Raw genomic sequence first — 25,970 nt, 5'->3', positions numbered from 1 at the left:
ACTCATTGTTTCTTATTGCACAATAGTATTCCATTACATTCATATACCACAGCTGGTTCAACCATTCCCCAATGATGGAGGTCCCCTCCATTTCTAAAATTTTGCCATTACAAAAAAGCTGCTACAAATATTTTTGTATATGTAGGTCCTTTTTCCTTTTTTATGATCTCTTTAGGATACAGATCTAGTAGTGGTATTGCTGGACCAAAGGGTATGCACAATTTTATAGCTTTCTGGGCATAGTTCTAAATTGTTCTCCAGAATGATTGGGTTAGTTCATAACTCCACTAACAGTGCATTAGTGCCCCAGTTTTCCCATATCCTCTCCAACATTTATCATTTTCCTTTTTATTTATTAGCCAGTCTGATAGACGTGAAGTACTACCTAAGAGTTACTTTAATTTACATTTCTCTAATCAAAAGTGATTTAGAGCACTTCTTTATATGCCTATAAATAGCATTGATTTCTCTTCATCTGAAAACTGCCTACTTATATCCTTTGACCATTTATCAATTGGAGGCTGGCTTGTATTCTTATAAATTTGACTCAGTTCTCTATAAAAATTTGAGAAATGAGACCTTTATTAGAGACTCTTGTCATAAAGATTGTTTCCCAGCTTTCTGCTTTCCTTTTAATCTTAGTTGCATTGGTTTTGTTTGTATAAAAGCTTTTAAATTTCATATAATCAAAATTACCTATTTTGCATTTCATAATGCTTTCTATCTCTTCTTTGAGCACAAATTCTTCCATTTCCTATAAATCTGTCACCTCCTTACTTTCTTATTTGTTTATTTTTTGGTTGGATTTGTTAAGTTCTGAGAGAGGGCTGTTGAGGTTCCCCACTAGTACAGTTTTTCTATCTATTTCTTCCTGTAACTCACTTAACTTCCTCTTAAGAATCTGGATGCTATACAACTTGGTACATATATGTTTAGTATTGATACCACTTCATTGTGTATGGTATCTTCTAGCAAGATGGTAGCTTCCTTCTTTAACTCTTTTAATTAGATCTATTTTTGCTTCTACTTTGTCTGAGATCAGGATTGTTAACTCTGCTTTTTTAGCTTCAACTGAAGCATAATAGATTTTGCTCTATCCCCTTATCTTTACTCTTGTGTTTCTCTGCTTCATGTATGTTTCTTGTGAACAACATATTGTAGGATTCTTGTTTTTGATCCACTCTGCTATCCAATTCTGTTTTGTGGGAGAGTTTATCTCATTTATATTCATAGTTAGGACTACTAATTCTGTATTTCCCTCCATCTTGTTTTTCCTCCTGTTTGTCTTCTCCCTCCTTTCACCCTTTTCCTCATGACCAGTGTTTTGCTTCGCCTTGCCCTCCCTTGTGTCATTCCCCTCCCTCCTACTTCCCTGTTGGGTAAGATAGATTTCTATATTCAACTGATTGTTTATGTCATTCCCTTTTTGAGCCAATTTTGATGAAGGTAAAGTTCAAGTGATGCCTACTGCCCATCCTCTCATCTTCCCCTCCACTGTAATAGGTCTTCTGCACCTCTTCATGTGAGATAATTTACCCTGCTCTACCTCTCCCTTTCTTCTGCACCCAGTATATCTTCTTCCTCATCCCTTAATTACTTTTTTTATGTCATTCCCTCAAATTTGCCATATACCCGTTATGCTTTGTCTATGTATATTCTTTCTAGCTGCACTATTAGTGGAATAGTTTTTAGGAGTTACAAGTATCATATTCTCATGTAGGTATGTAAACAGTTTAGCCCTATTGAATCCCTTATAATTTCTTTTTCCTTTTTTCCTTTTTATGCTTTTCTTGAGTCCTGATATTGGAGATCATTTTTTTTTTTTATTCAGTTCTGGTCTTCTTCTGAAAGCTTGAAACCCTTTTATTTCATTGAATGACAGTTTTTTTCCCTTGAAGTATTATGCTCAGTTTCACTGTGTAGATGATTCTTGATTATTGTCCTAGGTCCTAGCCTTCCAGAATATCATGTTCTATGACTTCTGATTTTTTAATGTTGCAGCCATATGTAATTCAGATTATGGCTCCCTAATATTTAAATTGTTTCTTTCTGGCCACTTGTAGTATTTTTTCTTTGTCCTTATAGTTCTCAAAAATTTAGCTATAAATGTTCTTTGGAGTTTTTATTTTGGGATCTCTTTCCTGAGATGATCAATGGATTCTTTCAATGCCTATTTTGCCTTCTGGTTCCAGGATATGAGGGAAGTTTTCCTTGATAATTTCTTAAAAGATACTGTCTAGGTTTTCCTTTTAATTGTGGCTTTCAGGTAGTCCAATGATTCTGACATTTGTCTCTCCTGTATCTGTTTTCCAGGTTAGCTGTTTTTCCCATGAGGTATTTTAAATTTTCTTCTTTTTCTTTTTTCATTCTTTTGAAATTTATTATTGATGTCTCATGGAGTCTTTAGCTTTCACTTGCCCAATTCTAACTTATTATATATGTTTATATATATATATATAATATGTTGCACATATCATATTATAATATTACATATTGCATTTATAATAGTATGTAAATAAATATAAAAATATTTTCCTCAGTTAGCCTTTCATATTTCTTTTTCTGTTTGGCCAGTTGTACTTTTTATGGGGTTATTTTCTTTTCCCAAGCTGTTAACTCTTTTTTCTTAATTCTCATTTCCCAGTTTCTCTTCTACTTCTTTTATATGATTTTAAAGCTCCTTTTTGAGCTTTCATTGAGTTCTTTCTGGGCTTAAGATGACTTCCCTTTTTTTCTTTGGGGTTTTGCCCAGAAGTGTTTTGACATTGTTGTCCTCTTCTGAGTTTGTGCCTTGATCTTCCCTGTCACCATAATATCTTTCAGTAGTCAGGATTCTTTTTTTGTTGTTTTTTTGCTCATCTTTAGTTTCTTTTCAGTTTAAGTTCTGTTCCCATGGTGGAAGGGTCACTTTCTCAGGCTTCTTTTTGCCAGCGGCTGCCGGCCTTGGCTGTTTACCTGGTGCTGCACTGATGTTGCCCTGAGACCCACAGAGGACCCTTTTGTCTATTGCTGCGCTGAGGGGTTGGGGTAAGGTGGGCAATGGCTGATGCTGGGTAAGGTGGGCAATGGTTGATGCTGCTGGAGAAGGTAGAAGTCTGGCCACTCATCTGGTACTGAGCTAAGGTCCTGTTTCTGGTGTCTGGCATGTGCCGAGGTTGGTGGGGTGTTTCTGCATTTCCCTGGGGCTATACTGTAACACTTGATGGTCTAGCCACCAGTAGCTATCTTTGCCCACGCAGTTCTCAGAGCTAGAGTCTGCCCATTCCTTTGACTATCCTGAGGCACATGGGGGGGAGGTCCTTGTGTTAGTGTTTAACTGTTCCACTGCACTGGGGCTTAGGATCTCCCACTGGTTTGCTGATTTGGGGCTTGCTACTAGCTTGCTGGGTTGCTTCCTGCCCTGCCCTGTACTCCTTTTTTTTTATCCTAATACGAGACCTTTCCTGCCAATCTAAAAGATTTCTTGGGTTAAAAGATTGTCTCACCCTGTCTTTTTGCTGGTTCTGTTCTTCCAGGATTTGTTTGGGGGTGTTATTTTATGGTTTGGAGGTGAATGTGGGAGAGATGATTTACTGCTTCTCCTCCATCTTGGATCATGAACATCTTTCACATAAAAAAGGATTTAAATATAATCTATAGTTCCAAACTATGTAACAAGGAACTTATTAGAATAGCCAACTATCTAAAAATATAATGTTTTGACTTTTGAGGTAGATAGTAACAACCCACTTACTAGAAGTGTACATCCACAGCTTAGGTTACATGTCAGGGATGTTGGAGAAGGCACTTTTAAATTTGGTAGGAGACAATGCTAACTTTAGGATTTCAACAAAGTTACTGTGGTACCGTTGCTTGTCTCAATTTTCTAGGAGACTGTGTTCCAAAAATTCATTTGTAAATTTGTTTATGGAACTTGAAACTCATTTCCCTCCTCAAAACAATGCTTATATAACCCCCAGTGTAGGCAGAATATGATATTAATATAACTGTCTTGTGTTCTGGGCCCTAAGAGTAAGGAAGATGAAAGAGAAAGAGTTCAGTTTAGTTTACCAAACATTTATTCAGTGCTTGCTGTGTGCTAAAGGAAACAGTCCCTGTTGTTAAGGATCTTGATTTCTAATATGTGAGAAAATACATATACAAATAAGTCTATTGTGGTGGCAGAACAATAGCCACACGATTAAATTTAAAGTCTATATGAAATTATTTTCTTCTTTTCACAGTGAAAAGACTTGGCCTAGGTCAGTTTTTAACAGGGGTAAAGTCAAGAAGTGTGTTTAAGTTTGTTTTTGTATCCCCAGCACTTAGCTCCATACTGGGCATGTAATAGGCACTTAATAAGTGCTTGTTGACTGGTTGACTAGACACCGTTCCACCTTTCTTTTTCTATACCTCTCCTATTTCTAGGTATACCTACTCTCCTGCATACTTATGACATCCCAAGCCATTTAGTGAAGTAGCTATATTTGAGGGGGTAAGTGAGATAGAGAATTAAAAAGACTTGGCAGCTTATCTAACGTGTGGAGTGAAGGAGAGAATAGAATGACTGGGAGAATAGCTAAATTGAGAAATGAGGCAGTTTAGTCTGGACTGTGTTGATTTTGTTAGTAGAACATAGAAGTAGTTGGAAATGTGACTGGCGCTCTAGAGAGAGGTTTGGGTTGGAGTATTTTGACTTAAAAAAATAATCTCTATTGAGATGATATTTAAATCTCTAAGGACAAATGGAGATCATCTCAGGAAGCCAGTAGGTAGAGAACAGGGGAGGGCAGAGGCTAGAGGCTTGGGGGATAGACTCTTACAAGAGTCAGGAAAAGAGTGAGAAACCAGCAATTTATCCCAGAAAGTCAAGGGAAGGATATGATATCAAAGAAAAGGTGATGGTCAGCAGTATCAAGTACTTACGAGATCAGATTGAGGGAGCAAAGGTAGAAAAATGCCATTATATTTAGTCAGAAAGAAGGTCATTTGAAAGAGCTGTATCAGGAGTGGATTAGTGAACAGAGCTGAGATAGATTTAAGTGGTGAGGTCTTCTGTTTACAGTGCAGGGTCAGGGAAAGGTGAGACTGAAGTTTTATGGAGAGATTTCAAATAGCTGATTTGGGGAAGTTAAGTTAGTTAGAAGTATACTATGTGCCTGGCCCTGTGCTAAATGTGAGGCAACACAAAGAAAGAAAAAAAAAACAGTCCCTTGATCTAAAAGATCTCAGTGTAATGGAGGAAGCAATCTGCAAACAACCATGTACAAATATACTTCATATAGGATAAATTGAAGATAATCAGTAGAGAGGTGGCCACGGAATTAGAGAGGATCAAGAAAAGATTCAGAGATGTCACAACTCATAGATAAAATCCCAAATGCAACTCTCAAGTGCCTGCCAAAACAGATTAAAATAGTACTAGTTCATTTGTTTCAGGGGTGTCTAATTCTTTAATACCCTATTTGGGGTTTTCTTGGCCCCACTGGAATGGTTTGCCATTTTCTTGTCCTACTCATTTTTCAGTTAAAAATAAATGATTTGCCCAGGGTCACAAAGCTAGGAAGCGTTCAAGGTTAGATTTGAAATCAGAAAGATGAGTCTTCCCTGACTTCAAGCCTGGCACTCTCTCCACTGTGCCACCTAACTAGCGAAACATCAATATAATGTTAATTTGTGGTTTTCTATCTCAGTATTCTGTGGACAGGGATCCAGGCCTATTTGAGTTTGATAGCACTGCTTAGAAGGTGGAATTTTGGAAACTGTTGAAGCACAATATTATGAAATTTAGTTTTTGTTGGATTTTTGTTCCTCTTCTATTGATTGAAAGCTGATCAAATGAAATGGAAACTAACATCAGTACATGTCTTTGCCACCATTTTGTACCTTCGGTGTGTTTAGTCTCAGTGTATGTAAGTATTCAAGATACATTTTAAACTTTAAGGGAGATTAAAACATATACAAACCAATTTGCTATTGAAGGAAGTAGGAGGTGGAAATGGAAATCTTTACCTGGACCATTATATTGAGGAAGAACTTAGGCGAGTTCTGTTTTTCAATTTACTGCCTTCCCTCAGAGACAGTCTTCCTTTTCTCTGACAGTTAAGAAAGAGTGAATTTATGTAATATTGGAAATTGAGAATTCCAAAGCCAGTTAAATACAGAACAAAGAGATCATGGACACCTACAAGCTTGTCTTTTGCATTTCTCTAGTGAGTTGTTTAGGTTTTTTTGCTTCATACTTAGGCATTACTGAGCATTGTGGCAAACTGTTTGGAAAAGACTTCATTACTTATGTCCTCAGGTTTGAATATGAAAAATAATTTTCCCAACTAGCATAGCACATAGTTTCATTTTCATTTTTCTGTATTCAATAGGGAAGAAAGGGGAAGCATTATTAGAAAGATTAACACTTCCCCCCTTCAAATCTGTGAAGCTTGACTTCCATGTTCCACAGATGAAATTAATGATATTAAATGTTATTGCCCAACTTAACGTGTTAAAAATGGTCATATTTTCAATTTTTCTCTTGCTGTTCACATTGTGAAATCCAAAATTAGAAACCAGACATGGTGTCAAAACTCAATTGAATTTTACCTAAACACAAAAGTGGTTCTTTTTTTTTTTCAGCTTTCTGTTTGCATTATTTTTTTTTAGTGTAATTTACATGTGTATTTTCAGGTAGTTTATAAATTCTAAAGCAGTCACTGGGAAGAGAAGTATATTTTTAATCATCCATCAAGCATTATTAAGTGTCTATTGTATACCAGCCACCATTCTACAAATTAAGTAGTTTAGTCTCTGGTCTCAAAGAGGTTACAGTCTGTTAGGGGAAACAACATGTACATGTATAAGCATATGCAAATTATAAAGTAGTTATGCACAAAGTAGTTAGAGAAGACACACTATTTATATTTTACTATGGGCTAAACATGGTTCCTATTTTACAGAAAGTCCATTCACTATGATTAATCAGATTCACAATTAATCAAGGAGTATTTCATTTGACTTTAGCTCTTGACGGCCCCTGAGAGCTCATATCAATCCAACCCCCTTTTTTCTTACAGATGAGGAAACTGAGGTCCAGAGAAACGAAGTGATTTGTCCAAGATTATGCAATAGGTTAGTGGCAGAACCAGAGCTAGAGCCTGATTCTTTCTACTTTCAGGTTCAGCTCTCCTTTGATCATATCATATCATGTCCAACATCATGTAAATACCATAGTTTTTCTTGAACCAATAGTTTACTGGGGATAGGTAAAAGAGATAGCCTGAAGCTACATGGGGGCTTTGCTTTTTGGGGGAGGTTTATTTTGTACATTTTCTGAGACATACGACTCACAGTTATTCTTGGTGGCCTAAAACACCATAAAATATGTGAGTGAAATACCATTCCATTTTTTTCCATTAATATTTCAATAATGTACATAAGGGGCCTACTGAATCTGTCTCTGGGCATTTCAGGAACAACAACAACAAAAAGAAACAGATCAGCTGTAATGACTAGACTTTGACATAATTGATTATTGTTTTATGTGTTATGAATATATGTAGTTTTGGTGAATTGTATCAGTAAATGAAGGAAGTGTTTATTTTTTGAGAAGTTCAATTGATACCTTATATTTTTACATCGCAGCTATTTCTGGATTTATCCTTCTCACCACTCCCCCCTGTTGTGGTGGTGGGTTTATAAAGTAATGTATTCTTGTAGGAAAGAAGAAAAGTGGTTAAACCAAACTAGGCTGAGGAAATGGTGGATGCACTCTTCTGCAAAAGACTTCCCACCTCTCCCCGAAAATAAGGAGGTGCAAATATTTCTTCATCTCTTTTCCAACATTGTTCAACTTTATTTCCTTGTTTCTTTTTGTTTATATTTTTGTGATTATCGTATATGCTGTTTTTCTAGTTCTACTTGCTTGACTCTGCAAGTTCATTTAATTTTGTAATATTTCTTTGACTTTCTTATACTTATCATTTCTTAGAGTACAATAATATTCCATTATATTTCTATGGCACAGTTTATTAGCCATTTCTGTGTTGATGGTCACTTACTTTGTTTCTAGTTCTTTGCTACCAAAAAAATCCATTGTTGGCACCTTTTTTCTTTGTCCACAAAATAAGTTTTGACTAATTAAAAGTCTAGTTGATTAATAGATACCAAGTGTTAAAAACCATAATATTCATTATATGGCAGTGTCTTGGATATATCATTTCTCTCACATGTAACTATAATCCATTACAGTTTAGAAGCCTAAAAACCATTCAGAGCTTTTAAATATAACTGGAAAAGCAAAATCTTTGTATTTTTATAAAGTTTTTTAATAAGTTAAATTGCCAAAAACAAAACTTTTTTCTCTTTTGATCATTAACTGGAGATTGTGTTTCAGTTGTAGAAATCTGACTTCAGATTCCACCCACTAAGTATATGAGTATATTAGATGTTAATAACGACATGTTTATTTTCTTAGGTGCTGTTATACTTCTTGGGAGAACCAACATGTTTCGCTTTAACCACCCCAAGGAAGCTGCCAAACTTAGGGAAAAGAGAAAGGTGAGAGACGTTAAGCTACTACAGGGGAAACATTGTAACTAATCTGAATTTTGGAGATGTTTGTTATCTCCTAGGTATTAGAGCTGCTCACTTAGTCAAGGAGGAGGCTATGTGGAGCCAGGGGCCTGTGCCTCTGTTCTGTGAGGCAGTGCTGATTTTATGAGTTTTCTCTTCCTGGCTCTTTACTCATTTGGGGAGGATGATAGATATCATCTAGAGTAGTAGTCAAAGCACACTCTAACCTCCATAATTCAGCTCTTCCTAACAGTCCAAATTTTACCAGGTGCATTAATTGCCCTTCTTTCATGCAAAAAATGGGAATCCTATGAGTATGATAGATAATAACTACCTAATTTCATTCAGTCACTCAGTAGACATTTATTATGCACTTACTGTGTGCCAGGCATTGTACTAAATTCTGGGGATACAAAGAAAGGGAAAAGACAGTCCCTGCTGTCAAGGAACTGATAATCTAATGAGAGAGACAACCTGAAGACAGCTATGTATGAACAAGAGATATACAGGATAAGTGGGAAATAATCAGTGGGATGAAGGCACTAGCATTACAGATATAAGAAGAGGCTTGTTATAGAAGATAGCGTTTTGGCTGGGACTTGAAGGAAGCCAGGAATCCCAGGAGGTAGAGATGAGAAGGTAGAGAACTCCAGGCATGGGATAGTCAGTGAAAATGCTCAGAATCTTGAGTGGGAGTGTCTGATCACAGAGTATGCGGGCTGCAAGGGATAATAAGGTGTAAGAAGACTGAGAAGGTAGAAGAGGGACTTGTAAAAGGTTGTAAAAGGCTTTGAATGACAGACATGACTTTATATTTGATCATGAAGGTGATAGGAAGCCATTGGCGTTTATTGAATAGAGGGGATTTGACTTGAAGTGATTAATAATCTCAAGTAGGGAGATAGTTGAGGCAGGGACACCAACCACCAGACTGTTGGAAGTCTGTCCTTACCTTGACAGATGGTGACTGAAAAATATGGTGGATTTGGAAGCAGCAAATCTGGGTATACATCTCAGCTTTCCTATTTATCTCCTGGTAACATGTGACAAGTTACCCTAGATCTCAGTTCTTCATTTATACAATTAGGTGGTACAACTAAATGGCCTGCCAGCTCCCAAATCTAACTTTAGAATCTTATGATTTAATCCTCCCCCCATCTTTATTTTGAGTATTAGGGGAAATTTCTTAACCCATAGAGCCCTCTGTAATCTGTCCCTGTGGAATACCAAGTGCCTACTTTAATGATTCGGGGGAATTTGGTTTGGAAAGTAGTTGCATATGGGCATACATTATTTCTGTGCCTCATATATATCAATACTTTTAATTCTAAAAAGGAAAATATATTTGTGCCCTTCACTGAAAGTCTTTTTATGGTATGGAGATGTCCTGGTCTTCTTGAAGACTCTTGCTAGCAGAATGTGTGAGCTCTGGCAGGTTTAACCAAACTGGGAAAGCTTTTAACAGCCTAGAGATGAGCTGTGTCTGATGACCAAGGTCCAGCCTAGCTAAATAGAGAGACTTCTCAGCACTGCTTGTTGGCCTCCAAGTGATACATTTTTTTCAGATAGCAGCTCACGTAGACTTTCCACTCAGGCATGGAGAAATTGCATTCTGTTTTGGGCCAACCAGTACCTACACCAAGAAAATAAAAACTTGAAGTGTGATAGCTCTCACTTGTGTGCTTGGTTTTCAGCGATAAGAAGGCTGTTTAGATAATATAAATGCGCTGGGTTTTGATTATTGAAAAAGTTTAACAGACATGCTTTGTGCTCTGTTCTTAGAGTGGACTTTTGTCTTCCTTCAGTTTGTCAATGACTGACCTCTCAAAATCATGTGAGAATCTCTCAGCTGTCATGTTGTATAACCCAGGGTAAGTGACTATCAGAGTTACAGTTTGAATTACTATGTGCAATATTATTTTGAGTGTTATGGGGTTATCTTCAGTTTTTTTGACAGTTGAGATAATAAGTATGTTGAGTAGATTTCCTAGGTTCCAATGCCAGGAACATGCCAAACACTAAAACTAGTATTCACCTTTTGAGAAACAATGAGGAAACAATGAGATTGAGAACAATGGTTGAATAAATCGACTTAGAAACTGTGTGATTATGATCAAATCACTGAGCTTCTCTAAGCCTCAGTTGCCTCACCTGTAAAGTGGGGAAAAAATCTTTTCTGTGCCTGAAAGCAAGGGATGATGTCTTGAGAGCTCTTTTGTTTCTAACATCCAAGGCTCTGTAATTCTATGAGCCCCTCAGAAATTGTGTAACTAAGGGACTTTGACACAGAATGTTTGAGCCAAATCTTGTAGTGATTGAGAGTGCCAAAGGATCTAATGGGCATTCGTGAAGTAGCTTATTTATCTATGAGAGCTAGATCAGCAAACCTAAAAACATACTTATCTGAAGGCTCACAGGTACCTCCGCTTTTGGAAGTCATGAAAAACCCACTTAGTTCTTCACACAGAAGTGAATTAAGTACTGCCCAGAGGCCCCATAGAATGAATGCCTTACCTAAATAATGACTAACAAGGAGTGTGAGTATTATACAAGTAAATGTATTTGTATAGTGAAATTTAGAGCATCCAGTCTATTTTGTAGGAATCATCCAATCCATCCCTTATTTTGGGTGAAGCAGTAATTTTGACAGGATTGGGATTATAATTCAGGCTTCCTGATACCTAATCCAGCACATTTTCTCTTACTTTTGGCAAAGATTTACTGCCTGGGAATATCAGACTCTTCATCAGTGGCTGACTTGTCAAAGAAAACTAGAAATAGCTCCTTAGCTGTAGAACTTACGATTTAGTGGTATAGGTTTGTATTTTAGTACAGTTGCCATAAAGTGAACTTTAGATTACAGCTTTGATGTTTGAGAGTGTATGCATATGGTTAGATGAAAGATAACTTTTGAAGGGACTTGCTGCCATGTTAGTTATGTCTTTTAAACCTATTTGAACAGTTCTAGAAAATGTGCCCTCCCATGACCAAGATAAAATAGCTTACAAGTTTACTTTGTTTAAATATTAGCAATCAGTAAGGAAGACTCCAGTTTAAATACTCTATTCATGTCTGTTTAATATTATTTAACTAAATTAATGGTTCTGACTTCTGTATTAGAGCTTTTCCAAACCCATATGGAACGCAAGACTGATTGTTTTATCTAAATATTACCCTGTGTCATTATTACCACTTTCAGTGTCTGTTACTTCAAGTGGATTTTGGCAGTTTAAGTTGGTTTCAACATTTTGAGAGTTATCTTTCCATCAAATCAGGATCTGACTGTGTGCCTTGGAAGATGTCTAACAGTAATTTTTGTACACAAGAATGTGTGTTTTAAAATACTGCATAATTATTAGGGTTCTTCAAAAAAAAATCATCCTCCCAAATCCCCAAGTGTTTCATATGAATGGAATTCCAAGGCAAAAACTTAATACAAGAATTCTGGGTCATTCTGGTACAGGTTATTATCAAGTCATGTTCCCAGGTTCAAGGTTGCCATTTATCAAAGAACTCCACACATAGTGTGTAGGGAAGAAAGCTCTCTGAAGTGGGATATTTCACAGAAAATAGTTCAGGTCAGTGGCTTATCTCCAAAATCATGCTCAGTAAGACTGCTTTCTCCTAACCACTTTTTGAACTTTCAGAGAAAGGTAAAAGCCGTGTTCTGTGCACTGTACTAAGCACCTAATATACAGATACAAAAGCAGGGCAATTTTGTACTTGGGGAATTTACATTCTGTGTACATTCTGCGATAGGTTCAGCTTCATGGACATGTAAGGTCAGGAGCTATTTAGGATCCAATAAGTAAAGCAATAGTCAGATGATGAGACTTGGAGGACCTTGGGGAGGAGTGCTGAGGCAGATGGTTTCTGGCTAATTAATAATAATTTGAATGGAGGTAACAGTTGATTCAGGTTCTGGGTGATCTCCAAAAGAGGTGGACTTGGGTGTGGGGGGAGTGTGGTTCAGCCTCCAACCAAGAGGTAGTGTCCATTTCTTGGGAGGAGCTTGGCAGTGAGAGTTGAGGTGGAGAAGAGGAAGGTCCTGGATTCCCCACTCTAGTGGTAGCTGATAGTCCTCTCATGTCTTGGCACTGCCCTTTGATAGACTAGAGGAAGTTTGTCTTCCTTTAAATTGAATTGCTCAGGGTTACACAGGTAGTAAGTGTCTCAGGTAAAATTTGAACACAGGTGCCTCAGATTCCAAATTCAGTTCCTATTCACTATGCCATGAGTCTGCTAGTACTGTCTTTCTTCATCTCAATTATTAAGGCTGCATAGAAGATGGCTTCCATATTTACTATTGAGTATTATATATTGTTCTCATGGCTTAACAGAAGAGTCTTCTCTGTTGATCTCAGGCACATGCAAAATTTATTATTCAGATGTCATGTGAGCAGACTGCTCTCACCCTTATTTTAATGCTTGTTATAAAAGAAATTCTATGAGTCGCGACACAATTGAAAAAATTACTTACATTGCTTTATTGAAAAAAAAATAAGTAGATATCTTATTCGGCTGCTAGGTGGCACAGTAGATAGAGTATTGAGTCTGGAGTCAGAAGACTTATCTTCCTGAGTTCAAATCTGACCTCAGACCCTTACTTGCTATGTGACCCTGAGCAAGTCACTTAACCCTCTTTGCCTCAGTGTCCTCATCTGTAAAATGAGCTTGAGAAGGAAATGGCAAACCACTGAAACAACTGAACAACAATAGCAGTTTCCTGCTCCAGTGATTTGACAAAATAATACTAAATTAACGCTATATTTCTGCTATTTGTTTCTTATTTTAAATGTTACAAATGTAGCACGTACAGAGATTTTCAAGCTTAAATTAAGAATCATAGTTCACAATGGAAGAGCAATGAAAATCATATTTGTTACTTGGGGCCAACTGAAATATTTGATTTTTAGATTCAGAGACTAAACTTGTGAAAATGATGTCAAGCCCACAGCTTGACAAGTAGGAATGAAATTGCATTGCTTATAGATCATCTAGATTGGGAGAAAAATAAATCAGGAAATATTGATTATTGGGGTTTCAGCATTGGGCTGAATGTTGTGGGGAGTATAAAAGAAATGGTATGTGAGTCTTTATCTTCAGGAAATTTACAGTCAGATGGGTATAGGACAGAACACATAAATGAAACACTTGGAACAAGATGAATTATGAATTGAATAGAATGAGCAGGAAGTTATAGAGGGGTTGATGTTCAAGCTGCCTGAAACCCAAATGCACAATCTACCACCACATTCCAGAGCCCATTTGAGATTGTCTGAATACAGGAGAACCTGCCACCAGAGGACTGCTTTTCCTCCCACACTTCCCTCATTTGTCTCGACTTTTGATTGCTCTTAGGACTTGTTGAGATGAGAATCCATAACTCTGTTCCTTCCAATGAAGTTGAAGTATACCAGGCCCTACCGTCTGCCCTACCTCTGGTTTCCTAGGATCCTCCTGACACTGTCATCTGATCTACTTAATTAGTCTAATGACCTTTGGACTTTGCCATCTTCTCTACCACTGCTTTATTAGAACTTTTATGCCTCTCCCTCTGTCCTAGAAGTGAACTTTCTGAAGTTAGAACTTGAGCTTCTTGAGACTAGGGACTTCAGTGACTTTACTGCTTGTATGCCCAAGGATTAGCAAAAAGTATGCATGTTTTTATTTAGTCATTCATTAATGAAGAAGGGCATGATTTATATATGTCTCTAGTTTAGAAGGCTACCATTGACAGGAAGGTGGTGGCAAGTAAAGGAAATTGCCTCCAAAGATCTACTGTTCCTCATTTTGTATTGTCTTGTCTCCTTCAGCTCTGGTTGCTTATTTGGTCACGATACTTGCATTGACCTATAATATCATCTTATTTCACATCTTCAGATCAAAGTTAAATCTTTTATTTTTGTGACATACTTGGTCTTAACCACCTATCTAGATGAGGCAAGAAATAGTTTTTGCTTCACTGGTTGGGAAGGTTTTATATAATAGTTTTCATCTGTTTGAGAGCTTAGTAGATTTGAAGAAACAAAGAAGTACAAGTAACTTAGATTGCTTTATGTGGATGAGAAAATTCAAGGAGCCAGAGATGAGGGTAGCAGGGGTGGTGCACTGAGTAGACAGGTTTAGCTGAGTGGAAGGTTTATGTTGGAGAGTAATGGATGATGGTCCAAAAGGTAGGGAAAAGCCAGATTGTGAATGATATTGAATGCCAGGGTATGGAAGTTTGATCTTGAAGGCAATGGGCAAATATACATGTGCATGCACACATACATACATACAAATCTACATGTGAAGAAGAATGATAATTGAATAAGTTACACAAATCTACATCTATATATAGAGATAAAGAGAGTTATGGATAGAGAAATAGAGAAGATAGTGATAGAGAGAAATAGATCAAAACTTCTTGGTAGAATTAAGTGAATCCTTGTATAAGCTTTGTTCAGTTCAACGCATTAAACATTTAATGAGTACGTACTAAGGGGAAGACCCCCTGTAATTAACAGTTAGCTTATTTTAAAATATTTTATTTTAGTTACAGAAAGTATTGGAACATACAAAATTACTGACCATACCTAAAATGTATAATAGGAGGCATGACAGAGAATTATAATTTTACTGGCCTTTTTATATCCCTTTTACTCAAATTTGGCTTCTGAACCATGTTAAATTGGGGAAAATATTCTGATATTCATAAAGGGAAAACCACAAACTAGCCTTCACAAAAAGAATTTAAACATATGCTAATCCTAAAGCTACATTAAGGAGTGCCACAGTACATGCTTTGTCTCAAAAGACCAGAATATGCAGCGTGATTCAGGATGGTTTAATATGCATCTAATTTTGGTCACAGTAGAATTTTGTTGTAATGAGTCTATTTCTATGAACTGAAAATGAATCTGAAATAACATAGTTTCTCTATTTGAATTAACAAGTGATAAGAATTGTCATAAAAGTAATAAAATTTAGAGCCAGAAGGGACCTCAGAAATCATATAACCTGCCCCTGCCAAAACCAACACTATACAGATGTGAAAATTGTAAGTCAGGGCGGGGCAGAGAAAAGGATGATGGCTGGGGAAGGGGGAAAGTGATGTGTGTGAAGTAACTCACCAGAAGTGACAGAGCTAGGTCTTGAAAGATCCAGCACCAGAACTCTTTAGTCCAATGCCTTAAGACACTGAGTCTTAAGAAGCCACCTCCTTTGGAAATGGTTAAAGATTCTGAAGACTATACCCAAGACAAGAGTGCTGGAAGTGACTTCAGCACACATTCAGAATGATTCATTGATTTCAACTTTAGTGTTTTCCTTTAATCTAACTAGACATCTTTGTAATAAGAACTAATAACTGAAACATGTATCCATAGTACACTGGAGAGCTAGTTGCAATACTTGAAGTAGGAAAATGTGTTGTTAGTGAAAGAATCATTGTTTCATTGGATTTAACCAGAAGAAAAGTTCTGTGAAACATGCCAATACATATTTTGTCTTTTCTTCCCTACTTTCCTGTCCTTTAACTTTACAGTCAGTGCACAAAGGAGAGGTAAGCCTGATTCTGAGTTCTTCAAACTACATGCAGATACTCCTTATTTGGTATCCTGGGCTTTAGTGAAGGGCTTGCAAGTTGCAGTCTTCTGCCCTATGAATAGTTCAGTTCTCCAAGGACCTGTATTACTATCTATGTGGATCTCCTATCTACTCATAAAATTATGAATCCTCTCATTCTGGGTGGCCAGAAAATGGTTTATCTTACATCCAACTTGGCTATGAACTTTTCTGACCGGACTAGTTCTTTCACTGTAGATGCACAGTCTATCATTGTCCTATGCTCAAAGTTTTTTCCACTTTATAAGATCTTCGGGATGTTAGCCTTCCTTGGCATAACCATTAAGAAACTACAGATATTACCAAAATGTGATTTCAGAGAAGGATTTTGGAGGAGGCTGGACATTTAAAGAAAAAAGAAATTCATTCTCTTGGGATGGTGCATTTGGATCTGGTTAGACTGGGTTGTCTTACAGTTAACCTGTTGTTTTATGGTTAGATAAGCAAACCTTTACTTACCTATTTGACTATGCCAGGGTAATGGGTGATGACAGCTCAGGTCATCCTCTTTCTGTTAAGCTCTCCCTATGACCTCAGGCATTTTTGGTTCATCAAGGAATAATGAGAGTTACTAAAGCTTATACCCAATTGCTTTCAGCCAACATTTATGAAACACATGTTGTGTTCTAGCTATTCTGATAGACAAAGAAGGAAAGAAAACACAATCTTTGCCCTTCAGAAACTTGAAATCTAGTGGAAAAAACAATGCCTTGCATTGTGTAGAGCTTGCCTCCTTGCAGCTCATATTCCCATCAAGTATCTCATTTGATTCTTACTAGATATCCCATGATGTGTTATTACGTGATGTTGGGCAGGTATTATCATCTTTTTATTCAGGAAAGAAATTACAGTTTAGACTTGCTCAGTGATGACCTCCGCAAGGTCACACAACTAATAATGAATGATCTGAGACTTGTTGGTAGGGCAGGGTTTTCTCACTCCCCCATGCTACCTCTCCCAGTATTTGCTCCTCAACTAATGTGTCTTTGCTGCTGGCCCCTATTTCCTCTACAGTTCCTCTTTTTAATATGAAAATTGACTGGGGGCCCTTTAAGTTATTGCGTTTTCATCATGTTTGGGGACCTTCTTAACTTTTATACATAACTGGATGTAAATCCTATTGGGTATTTTTTTTTTAAGTAAAAATCTCCTCATCTTATCTTACAGACAAATTCCAAACAAAGTAAGATTCCCAAGAGAAGGTGTCTGATTTTCAAATTTTTTTTCTTATCCAGTGAAACCAATTTTATTCCCAAAGCAGCCAGTTATTTAAAAAAAATAGAGAAGTGATAGGTGAGAGAGGATGGAAAGAGTTTCTTTTCTTCAGTACTAATAATTTATCAAAAGGTTTTCTGAATCAACATGAAATAAATTACCTTTATCTTTCAAAACATTTGAAAGTAAAACTAGTCACATGTTATATTGACACCTGAGAATCCGTTTTCAACTCCTACAGATTAATGAAGTCAAGTTCATCATTTGGCCTATGGTTTTCTGAACTTGTTTTTGGCTACCACTTTAATTTTCTTTTAAATCCATGATTTGTACGCATACATGCATGGCCATTTGGTGCCAGAAAATTTTTGGATGAGACTTGGTATCCCTGTTGCTTCCTTTGGGCACCAGCCTCATTTTGGACCAGAGCCCAGTCAAACTCTTTGCCAGGAAGTAATTTCCCTCTAAGAGAAACATTCTCTACCCCGCCCCGCCCCCCCCCACACCCCCCTCTAATGACACAATGTCTTTAAGAAAAGACTAAGCTGACTGTTGTGGTTCTCCTTCACTTTGCTCTGGGATTAGAAACAGGTGACTGATTTGGCTAGGTTCAGAATCTCTTACAGCCTCTTGAATGTGTCATAAATGAAATTCCATAAATTCTGGATTCATTTCCATTTTGAAAATAAAAGAGAAATTCCTCACCTGCCCATTGCCTTTGCTCTGCATTAACCATAAACTTGCATTTGGATGATGAAGTTGATTTCCCACAACAGGACAGCTAGAAGCCTTATGATGAAGATACTATAACTAGACAAGAAGTTGCTGCTATCACCATTTTACAGATGAGGAACCTGAGGCTGAGAGCGGTTAAATTGCTTGCCCAGGGTCACACAACTGTTAAATGTCTAAATGAAGCTGGATTTGAACTTGGGTCTTCTTGACTCCAGGTCCAGCCTCTGTCTGCTGTGCCGCCTAGCTGCCCCTCATCTGCTCCTAGGCATCTTCCAGAAACCTTCTTCTTTCTGCTATGTTAATGTAAGAAAAACATCACTTGGAGAATCCAGCTTTTGTTCTCGTAACTCCAGTTTTTTCCTCTTTCATCTTCCTTTGTGCTTTATTGCTGGCTTCTAAGTTTTGTTCTTCCTTTTCTTGTTGGCCTCTAGCACAGAAGTGTTTTCCATGTCTAGCTGTATTTAGGGTTTCAGCAGTTCTAATAGTCTCCGTGAGTTTTGGCTGATGGTTATTTATTGTGTGGTTTATTCCATAATGTCCCGCTATTTTTCAGATTCTAGGTTTGTGGCAAGGCCCATTTCCTTTGCTTCTCCAGCTTTGGCCTCAGTTTTCCTCTCTTTTTTAGGAACCATTTACTAACTTCATGATTGCTATAGATTAATCTAAATAGCTTATTAAGATAAAGGGATATTGAAAAACTGTTAGTAGAACCCACTGTGCCTGTGGGTTTTATCTTTTATTGTCTGTGTTATAATAGATTAACATTAATTGCTGGTTCTTCACCCTATCAGTGACTATGATACCATAGTGAGCCCTTTTAAACTATAAGCTTGCTGTGCACTGTATGATTCCAGAGATAGAAAAGAAAATAAGATGTTGAATTTAAACAAGAATCCGTAATTTAGATTTGCTTTGTCTGAGTAGTATTTTGTCACTGTATTCTAGGCATTGTGGAAATAATTCTAAAACTTAATTGGTAAATAAAATGAGCCAGTGTCACTACTTCACATGGAATGAGGGATCAAAGATTTAAAAAAAAAATATTACCCAGGTTGTTGTGAAGACAAATGTCCTTTTCTACTCAGCCTTATATGGAAGCATGGTTTTAACTTTAAAATTCATACCTTGTTTGCTCCATTACTTATCACTAGTGTCTGCAAGTCATTTGGTTAGGCAATTGCTAAGGTGGTACATCTGTACTTATGTAGGCCAACTTCATTCCATTCCTTGGCCCATACTGCATTTGTAACCAGGATCTGATCTTTCATAAGGAAGTACCTTTTGTAATGGTAGACTAGTAAGAGTGAGAAGGACCTGTTGTTTAACTGGAGAAACATGCAAATCACATATGGTCTAAAGTTCTGTAGTGTCATCTTTATAAAAGATGGACAGCTTTGTGATATCCTGTGTAAACAGATAAGCACTCTTAGCAAGAAAGAGAACAGGTAAAGTAGGAAATGTAACTGATCAAATTGGGGAATGTTATATAACATGATAGCTCAGCATTTTGAGGTTTGTTTTTCTATTCCACCTTAGTATGTTGTATAGTCTATTCCACGTTAGTATAGGAGCTAGCCTAAACTAGACAAGATTATAATAACCATTTAGAAGAACAAAAAAGGTCAAGAATCAAAAGGGAAATAATGACAAAGTACAAATGAAGTAGCCATAGCATGCTACATCAAAGCACTAATCATTAAACCTGTTTGGTATAGGTTAAAAACAGCAAAGTGTATCAGCAGAACAGATTAGATAACTTAGAAGCAGAAGCAATTTCACATAGTAGACCAGTACTTGATAAACCAAGAACATAATATATTATAGGAAGGACTTAGTTTTGATATGAACCTCTGGGAAAAAAATGGAAAGAAAACTGATAGAAATTAGGTTTACACCAACATTTTACACCACATATCAAAATAAACTCAAATTACACAGCCAACTTGAATATAAAAGGTCACATTGGGATAGATCTTTGGATCAAAGGGTATAGATTTTTAAATTTTTTTCAATATAATTCCAAGTGACTTCTCTGTTCCAAAATTAGTTTATTAATTTACATGTTGGTATAACTCCTCCAACACTGTTTCCATTTTTTTGTCATCTTTGTCAATTTGCTGGATGTGTGGTAAGATCTCTGAGTTATTTTGATTTTCATTTCTCCTAATGTGAATTATTTGGGACATATTTGCATTTGGTTGTTAATAGTTTGAAATTCTTCTCATTTTAAATGTTTTTATTTTTTGAAGTTCTTCTCTTGCGAATTGTTTTTTTCATATCTTCGAACCACTTACCTGTGGTGAATGACTTTTGCGGTAGGTTCCTGTGTTAGATAGTTGTTGGATATCACACCTTTGTCATAAATATCTGATGCAAGACTTTCCTCTATTGACCACATCCCATATTCTAATTGCATATATGATATTTTATGAAATTTTCTTAATTTCATGTAGTAAAAGTGAATTGTTTCTTCTTTTATGGTATCTTCTGTCTCTTTTGTTAAGAATTTCTACCCTACCCTGACCTTATTGTGAAAGGCATTTGCTATGGTTGTCTTCTAATGCTTTAATGGTGAGGCATTTTATATTCAGGTCACATTTCCATTTTAAACATATTGTGGCATATGGTGTAGATCAATGGATTAAACATTCTTCTAAGCACCTATTATCTGCCAGGCACTGTGTTAGACATGGGAGATGCAAACACAGAGGTGAAAATGTTCATTTCCATCAAGTAATTTACGTATTTATTGAAGAGAAAACATGTACATATATAGGACATGAAAACACATGTAGAAGACCATACAAAACACATATAATGCAAATACACGCTAACATTGACGGTGTAGGGAACTTAGAGTGGGTGGGTGGAAGGCAGGAAATGCCTCATGAGAAAGAAGAATTTGAGTTGAAACTTGAAGGAAAACCAGGGCTTGCAAGACACAAGAAGTGAGGATAGAGAACATTCCAGAGACTAGATAAAAGCACACAGATAGGACATAGAGTGTTAAGTATTTAGAACAGTGGGCAGTGGGGTGCAAAAGTCAGTATGGAACCAGGCCGTGCTATAACTATGAACAGAAGAGCTTATATTTTATCCTAGAAGCAGAAGAGATTGACTACAGTTTATTTGAGTGTAGTGGGGGGAGGGGGAGGCATTGAATTGGTCACAGCTACATTTTAGGACAATTGCAGTAGTTGTGTGAAGCATGAATGGAGTGGAGTGAAACTTGAGGCAAGACTAAAGATGTTTCTTGATATCTGCTCTCTGCTAAACTATTTTCTAATTTTCTTCCCTAAAGTTACTTCAGGAAACCATCTTCCCCAAGTAATTTATGTTCTTGGGTTTATTTAACACTGGGATATCTAGTTTAGTTATTTCTGATTCTACCTTACCTAATGTGTGTCACTGTTGTTCCTCTTTTCTTTTAAATGCCCAATAATGGTGCTGCTAATGCTTTGTGGTGTCGTTTAAAGTGCACAAAATCCCTTTTCTATTCTTACCTTCCTCCCCTCCCCCACATAACTGAGCTCACCTCTAATCTTTTCAAACCCCTACAGGACCCCTATCACTTATTGCTTAACTGAAGCCATACAGTCATCCGCACTGAAAAAATTGAAGCCATTTTTCTCTATTCTTCCTCCTCATTTCATATCACCCAGAATCTTTTCTTTGTGCCTTCTCCTTCACTCTGTTCTCAAAGATATTCCTTCTCCTTGCCAAAGCTAACTCCTTTACATATTCCTCTGATCCTTTCCCCTCTTCTCCAGTAGTTTTCTTCACAATCATCCCCACTTTCTCTCATCTTCTGTATCTCCCTCTCTGCTAGCTTCTTATCTGCTAAGAATAATTTGCCCATATCTCCCTCATCCTTTAAAAAAAATACCTTACAATCTTTCCATCTTCACCAGTCATCATCCTATAGCTGTCTTCCCCTTTGTAGCTAAATTCCCGAGACAGCCATTTAAACTCAGGGTATCTGATTTCTTATAACCTGGCTTCTGACATCAAATGAAATTGCCCTCTTCGGTTACCTGTGATCTCTTAATTGTCAAAATGAAAGTCTCTTTCGTATTCATCATTCTTCTTGACCACCATAGTATTTGACAGTGTTGATTACTTTGTCCTCTTGGATTCTCTTGTGTGTGTGTGTGTGTGTGTATACATATATGTGTGTGTGTGTGTGTGTGTGTGTGTGTGTGTATATATATATATAATATATATATATTATATATATATATATATATTATATATATATATTGTTGACCTGAAAACTTGGTTAAGAAAGGTAACAGGCTAATTGCATACATTTTATGATTTAATTAATTAATTGGTCAATTCCCTATTAAAGAAAACAGTTACATAATGCATTATGGAGCCAGAAATGTTCTGGCTACCCAGTGCAGAAATCTTCTGGCTTATATACATTTTGCCGTGAGAAAGGAACTCTCCTAGTTGAACAAATCATAAATTTAGTAAGACAAGACAATTAACAAAGTAATGTCAATCAAATGTTGAGATTCCAAGCTGGGTAAACATATGTCTCGGTGACAAGGAAGGAAATCCCACCACAGATAACTGACACAGGAAGGGGCAAACAATGTTCAATAGAAATTGGGACCTAAGATGTCTATATTTTCTTTACCTTTATTCAAGATATGTCATAACATAGTATGTGTCTATAGATAATAAGATACAAAGGAAAGACCAATTATTCAAGATATGTCATAGGTTAAAGGTCTCCAAGGAATGCAGAGTCAGCTTTGGCTGGCTTTTGCTGACATAGGAAGAGGCATTCTCTGAGTTTGCTTCAGAGAGAACAAAGAGATTATTTCAAAATTTTATATTAAACATTATCAATATATATATATGAAATAAGTTGGAAAGCATCCAAAGAAGGGCAATGGAAATGATGTAATTTTGAGTACACATTATGAGGACTGGTAGAAGTAACTGGGAATATTTAGGATGAAGTAGAGAAGAAGGAAAGGACTTAGGGGAAATATAACTGCTGACTCTAAATGCTAGAGGGTACTTAGACTTGTTCTGTTTGACCTTTGCAGGTAGAATTTGGCACTGTGAGTGAAAGCTGAAAGGAGGTTGATTCAATTGGAAAGACAGACTTGCTGGCAGTTTAGAAATTGCTATATAGAAGTACAGTGGGCTGCCTGAGGAGAGAGTAGGTTGCCCCATCACTAGAAGGCTTCTTGCAAAGGCTGGCTAATCGGGGTCTGAGATATTCAAAGTTTTATTCTGTGACCTGTTAGACGAGGTGCCCCCAAGGGTTTGGGAGGGTTCATAGCTACTTGGCCTGTGTTAGGGAAATCAGTACCTATTTAGCATAAAAGAAAAAGACCTCACTTGAAGAAGACAGCATCCAGTGAGATTAGGCACAAGATGAGACAGTGTTATCCTGTGAACTACACTCTGAATTATTTCTTTGCCTTCAATGGAATGCATTTTTTAGCTGTTTCTAATTCTCTCATTTTTAAAATTTTTATGAAGGGTAAAGGGGAAGAAGTTAATGAAAAAAAGAGCATCAATGAATAAGCGAAATGGAAGATCTAGCCTTAGTTTGGAAATCTAAATAACAAAGGGACTGATAAAGCTGTGCAAGAACTGAAAGAGCTAGCATGAGAGGAGCCTCCCTCAGCCTCTCCCAGTTTTCATGGCTTTGTGTAATAAGAGAGAGACACACATTAGAAGTGCTGACTAGCTGAACATGTTAGCATATTGTCTTTCACACATACAATATGAAAAGAGTAAGAATGTGTTCAAATGACTCGTAAAATTCTGCCCTTCAGTGTTTGTTGTTGCTGTGGAAGGATTTTTCTTTGTGTAGATTATAGTCTTGGCCAGTGGAAAAACAATGCACAGTCCCCAGTCTGGTTTTGGTCTCATTGACATTTGAATGCCCAAAATGATTTAGGGACTGAAAATAATAGATTAAAAGTTACAGTTCTTGATTTCTAAATAGAAGACTAGAACTCTTGTGTTGGCAAGCTCAACTAAACATCTTAGAATGCTTTTTTGTAATTAATAAAAGTCTTGACTTCAAGTCAAAAGATTTCTATTCAGTTTTCCTGCTTTGATGTATGGCCTTAGATTAGTCACTCAGTCGTTTCAAGGCTTAGCCCCCTCAATAAAGCAGAAGAAATAACTTTTTTATTTAGGGAGCATAAGGTGAAACTTAGGCAATGTTAAAACAAAAGACATCAAATAAAATTCACTAAACAGTAATTATATGTTCGTGACCTACCTTTCAGGTTCAAATGCCAATTATTGTTACTAAATAAACATGGAAAAATTTGGATCAGAAGATGTCTATTCAATTTTATTCTAAAAAATAGAATTCTTTGTAATTATGTCTACTTGTTATGTGCAAGACACTATGCTAAACATAGAAGACCAGAAGCAAAACGGTTCTTTCCCCTCAGCAAGTTTCTATTCCCCAGAGATCTGAGAGGAGACACTGTATGTACAAAAAAGGAGATGATTCCAGATAAATGCTATGGTAACTTAGCAGAAACTATCCTGGGCTGGGAGTCTTCTAGACTCCACTTCCAGCTCACTACTAACTAGATGGATGAATGAATCACTGAATCTTTCTCAAGCTTTGTTTCCACATCTGTAAAATAAAGATGACAATACTTTAGTCCCATTTCTCATGGGATTGTTACAAAGATAAAATGAGGTCATAGATATAAAAGCTCCTTAATATAAGGGATCAAATGAAACAATGTGTATGAAAATATTGTAAAAACTGTGTAAATCTAAGACGAAAGACACAATGAATAGAGATTTGGACCTTGGGAAAGCTGGATTCAGGCCACCTCTGATGCTTACTGTCTGTCTGCATGACCATGAACAAGTCAGTTAAATTCTCTGGGCCTGAGTTTCCTCATATATAAAGTGAGAGAATTAAATGAGATTCCCTTCTAGATACAGTTCTGTCCATATAGGTTGTGGGATCCCACACAAGTTCACTCTCAGTGCTTTAGGCAATTCTCTCAGACTTTAAGTTATAAGGAGGTACTGGCTGGTATCGATAGAATGAGCTGTCTGATCTGAAGTTCCCTACCCCAATGAAATCATGTCTCTTCACTATCCCTGTAAGTATAAGAGATTACTATTATTAAAGGCATGGGATTGAAGGATTCTCCTCCTCTTTAACTTTTATTCTCATGGTTTCTTTGTTCAAAGTCTTTCTTTAATTGCCCTTTTCTGGACATTCTTCATTGTATTTCATATAATTCAGAGGCCTGTTCTGAAAGAGGCATGACGGACACTGTGGTGGAAGGATTATTTTTGAGCACTAACCTTCCTTATCTGTAAAATTCAGGGGCTAAAGTATATGACCTCTGATGTCATTTCCAGCTCTAAATCTATGATCCCATGGTTCTGTGTTATTTTCCTCGTTAATATATTATCCTGACCAGGGCATGTCATAATTGTTGAACTGGCCTATGACGAACCAAGATAGAGGAAATACCCAGGCACTGAGTACTAAACAGATGACAGAGTTTATAACATAAACCAGAAGAGAGGATCAAAGGTGGGAGCCATTTGAGGAAAGTCACATAATGTGGTACTAGTCATGGAGAAATACTTCATAATGTAGCAGCCTTGACTAGATTTTGTGCTGATTCTTCTTCACTTCTCCTGGCTTCCAGCTCCTGGAGATCATAAAGGACCAGTTGATGGTGTCTGGGTAATCCAGTTATCATGGATTCCAAAATTTCAGTCAGCAACATTTATTGAGTTCCTAAAGAAAAATTAGAGATTTAGAGTTAGAAAGACCTTAGTTTCTTCAGCCTGCTCAGTTTGCTGATGAGAAAACTATCAGACATAGAGGTTAACTGATGGTC

General features: G+C 36.9%; 1 protein-coding gene across 30 annotated transcripts in view; it reads left to right on the top strand.

Annotated features, from left to right (window-relative positions):
- The window catches only part of KIF16B (kinesin family member 16B), a 550,717-nt gene that overhangs the window by 222,967 nt on the left and 301,780 nt on the right, over positions 1-25,970 (top strand). For 29 of the 30 annotated variants that reach the window (XR_011972556.1, XR_011972554.1, XR_011972560.1 and 26 more), the window contains 2 exons: positions 8,447-8,529; positions 10,327-10,415. Coding sequence is in view for 17 of the 30 variants with exons in the window: in XM_072634507.1 (XP_072490608.1) it covers positions 8,447-8,529; positions 10,327-10,415 (172 nt within the window). In the remaining 13 variants the exon portion in view is untranslated. Of the gene's footprint in view, positions 1-7,046; positions 7,102-8,446; positions 8,530-10,326; positions 10,416-25,970 lie in introns of all 30 variants that reach the window. The other variant, XM_072634499.1, reaches the window with a different exon arrangement.

Source organism: Notamacropus eugenii, chromosome 1, assembly GCF_028372415.1.
Source record: "Notamacropus eugenii isolate mMacEug1 chromosome 1, mMacEug1.pri_v2, whole genome shotgun sequence".
Classification (NCBI taxonomy): domain Eukaryota; kingdom Metazoa; phylum Chordata; class Mammalia; order Diprotodontia; family Macropodidae; genus Notamacropus; species Notamacropus eugenii.
The sequence above is the reverse complement of the archived record's forward strand: the minus strand, read 5'-3'. Positions and strand labels throughout refer to the sequence as shown.